Raw genomic sequence first — 3,923 nt, 5'->3', positions numbered from 1 at the left:
CTGGACATGGAAACTACTTAAAAAATCTAATTAATTTTTGTTTATGTTTTGGAAGCACAAACATTGGCCAAAGTTCTCTTTGCTATACTCTTCATTTATAAGGGGAAAATGCATTCTTTCTCCTCTGGGAAGCTGGCTGTGCCCAGCTGGAGATAGGACTGATGGATTTTTCACAGCTCCCTTTACAGGTGGAAATAGCTCCTCCAGTTCCTTCAGGGGCCTCCTGGCCTTGACTTGTGAGTGGGAAAGCGTCATTACCCTCCCTGTGGCTCAGCTCACAGATGTAATGAGGTGGAGAGGGCAGGGAGTGAAGGAAGGGCCAGAACGAGCTCATGGGGGAAAAGCAGTTTTAAAGACTGAGGCCTATAAAAATAAGAGAGAACAGTGGTTCTTTAATCAGTGGTATTTCTCTGTCTAGAATTGGTGGGTTTCTCCCATTTTGAGGGTCTCCTGGCTGGTTCCTCCAGGTGCTCCCCTATATTCCACCCTCTAGCGGTATAAGGGGGAAGAAAGGAGGGTGGTATTACATGGACAGAGCATCTACTACACGCCAGGCACTCTGACATACATTGTCTTGTTCAATCCCAACCTTACAAAGAAAGAGCCATCAACTTCCTTGTATAGATGAAGTAACCGAGGCTCAGATACTTGTCCAGGGTCACACAGCTAGTGAGTGCTGAGTTTGGAAGACAAGTCTGTCTGGATCAAAGCTTTGCTCTCAGCAGCCCAATCTGGGGCCTCCACAGTGGAGCAGTCTTCCACATCCTGGGATGGGGAAGGGGTCCTTGACTTCAATGACCAGTCCTCCAGGGAAAATCGCTCTGGTCCTACACCTGAGCACACTCTGGCAGCTGTGCCTCTTCCCAGCCTCCAGCCCTGGGGTCATCTGAAGCTCACAAGACTTCAGTCTCAGCCAGGACCAACTACTGTTCACGCTCACATGTGGCCTTGGGTGGGGGAGGAGGTGAGAGGAAGCCTTAACCACCGGGTGGGTCTTTAATTCCAGGATGCACCTAGGAAGGGAAATAGAAAGGAAACGGGAAAGACTCTTCAGAGAAGCAACGTCCCAAGGCCCCTAAAATCACTCATGGAGGGATCCCTGGTTGGCGCAGTGGTTTGGCGCCTGCCTTTGGCCCAGGGCGCGATCCTGGAGACCCGGGATCGAATCCCACGTCGGGCTCCCGGTGCATGGAGCCTGCTTCTCCCTCTGCCTGTGTCTCTGCCTCTCTCTCTCTCTCTCTGTGTGACTATCATAAATAAATAAAGAAAAAAATTTTAAAAATAAAATAAATCACTCATGGAGGCAGCCCCCTGGTTGAGGGCAGGCGGAAAGCACAGCCAGAGTGACATATATACCGTGTTAAGGTAGGTCTACCATTTTCATTTTCTCAGGCCTCCCAACTCTCGAAATGATCCCGTTGACAGATAAGGAGATTGAGACTCAGAACAGATAACTTGTCCAGCCTATACACGGTACCGGTAGGCTTGTTCCGAGTCCACACCCAACCATTAACGCAGTATCAGCACCCACACGGACACGGACACGTGCGTGCACGCCCGCACACCTGCCAAGGTGCCAGGGGCCGCCCAGGGCTTTATCAGGACACGCCCCCAGCAGATTGGCCACAGCTGGGCCTCGGGTTACGTCGAGCCCCGTGGGGTGGGGAAGGGGGGGTCACCTGTGGACAGGCCCCTTTTATAGCTCTACCACCCCACCTGGCTCTGTCTACTGCCACCTGACCTGCCAGCTGCTACCTATACCGGCTGTCCCCGTCCGTCATGGAAAAGATCCTCGTCCTTCTGCTCGTTGCCCTTGCGGTGGTCTACGCGGTTCCTGACCCTCGGGGGATCATTATCCACCTGGTAAGAGGGACTTCAGGGGAGGAGTCATCTGAACATCCAGGTGGGGACTTTTGAAGCTTAGATCTTTACCTCCCACGTCTCCACCTGGGGCTGCCCGGAGGCTGAGAGGTGAGGCACCTTCTGCTTCACTGTCCAGGCCCACCCTGCGCCTCCTACCGGGTTGGGGGGGGCCTCAGACCAGGCTGATGGGACGGAGCATGCGCAGAGCAGGGGTTTGACCTGGCTGAGGGACAGCCCCAGGCTCCTGCCCGGGAAGCCCGGGCTCAGAAGGTCCAGTAGTTTAGAAAGCTCCCGGTGATTCTGGCTTCGGACCTAGAGTGACCCACGGACACGGACCGTTCACTCATCTAGTCCCCATACTGCCCCCTGAGACCGGGACCGTTAGTATCAAGCCCGTTTTCAGATGGAAAGCGGTTCTAGGGAAAGGTGGAGCCACCTGCCTGAGGTCGCGCAGCTGGAAAGCTCCCAGCGGATCAGAAGCCGCAGGGCGGATGGTTCGGGACCGCCCCCCCCCCCCCCCCCCCGCCCCGCTGCGTCTCTACCCAAAGTTTCTGAACTCGCGGCCTTGCAGGGCTCAGAGGGGCCAGGATCCCCCTGAGGTCATATGTCTTCCTGGGGAGGGTCCTCAACTTTCACAGGCCTCTCAGTGGACTGCAGGACCCAGAGAAGTCCGGACACCCTGTTTTGGGTCACATGTGCAGATCCCAAGGGGACACTGAGGCACGGGGGGGGGGGGGGCAGTGTCTTGCCCGGATCACCCGAGTCGGTAGCGTGGCGGGGTCCTGTCTCGCAGCTTCTCGCGCGGGTGGGGCTGGGGGTGGGCAGACTGGCCGCCAGCCCGCGGGTTGGGTCCTTCACCCGCGCCCCCGCGGGGGACGCGCTGTGGGCGGTGGCGGTGGCGAAGGGACAAAGGGCGAGGGCCCTCGCTAACTGGCCGCCCGGCAGGAAGACGGCGAGCTCTGTCTGAACAGCGTCCAGTGCAAGAGCAAGTGCTGCCACCGGGACACCGGGCTGAGCCTGGCCCGCTGCGCACCCAAGGCCAGCGAGAACAGCGAGTGCTCTGCCAAGGTGGGTGCCGCGGGCCGTGCGGTGCTGGGGGACGAGGCACAGCGGGGGGCGGGTCAGGGAGCGGGTCAGCAGGCTCCAGGCACTGGCCCGTCCGCTCGGCGCTTTCGAACCTCACGACTGACCAGTGAGGTGGGTGGGGGCGGAGATTTGTTATTCCCATTTCACCGATGGGTAACTGGAGGCTCCCCAGGGAGATCTAGTTAGTAGCACGAAGGAAGCCGAGTGGGGAACCTGGGCCGGGCGTCTTCCAGGCCCACAGCGCCCCCTGGCGTGGCAGTCAGGAGGGGACAGTCTGAAAAGAGCCTGTCCCGGGGTTCTCTGGGTCAGGCGGGGAGCGGGGAGCGAGGGGCAGGCTATGCCCAAAGCAGCCCCCCCACCCCACCCCCGCGACAGCCTGTGATTCCACTGTTTCTGTGTCTTTGAAGACGCTCTATGGGGTTTACTACAAGTGTCCCTGTGAGCGGGGCCTGACCTGTGAGGGTGACAAGTCCATCGTGGGCTCCATCACCAATACCAACTTTGGTGTCTGCCACGATGCTGGGCGCTCCAAGAAGTAGAGCCACTGAAGGATGCTCCTCATCCACCACCTCTCCCTGGCTGGCCACCCCCTTAACCAGCACCTCCCTTTTCTGATTGGATTCTCAGCAATTAAAGCTCTTCCTGCAACCTTCCCCGGGCTCCAGAATGTTCTTGAGTCAGTGTCTTCCTTGATGTCCCGTCAAGCCTTCGCCTCGTCAAGGCAGGTGTCAAACAGGTCAGAGGAAGAACGGATGGGTCTGGGACCAGGCGGGATGAGGCTGGACAGACTGGAGACAAGGTTTTGAAGCAGCCATGCTGGGAACCTCTCCATTGGGGGACCAATCGCACCTCCCTGGGATGCCCCACTTGCCCCTCCAGTTCTCAGACGGGTGCACGTGTGTGCACACACACATGCGCACCCTTCTAGTGGGGAGTTAGAATGGCCCATATTCCTGCCCTGCATCAAGCCTACC

The 3,923-nt window shown here is 58.1% G+C and overlaps 1 protein-coding gene across 1 annotated transcript; it reads left to right on the top strand.

Moving 5' to 3' along the window:
- Window positions 1-1,733: 1,733 nt before the first annotated feature.
- Window positions 1,734-3,602, top strand: CLPS (colipase). Its single transcript, XM_072745704.1, has 3 exons — window positions 1,734-1,863; window positions 2,809-2,931; window positions 3,357-3,602. The coding sequence occupies exons 1-3, from the start codon at window positions 1,780-1,782 to the stop codon at window positions 3,486-3,488; spliced, it is 339 nt and encodes a 112-aa protein (XP_072601805.1). The 5' UTR covers window positions 1,734-1,779; the 3' UTR covers window positions 3,489-3,602.
- The last annotated feature ends 321 nt before the right edge of the window (window positions 3,603-3,923 follow it).

The sequence above is a fragment of the Vulpes vulpes genome, chromosome 1 (assembly GCF_048418805.1).
Source record: "Vulpes vulpes isolate BD-2025 chromosome 1, VulVul3, whole genome shotgun sequence".
NCBI lineage: Eukaryota > Metazoa > Chordata > Mammalia > Carnivora > Canidae > Vulpes > Vulpes vulpes.
This window is presented reverse-complemented; position numbering and strand designations above follow the sequence as displayed.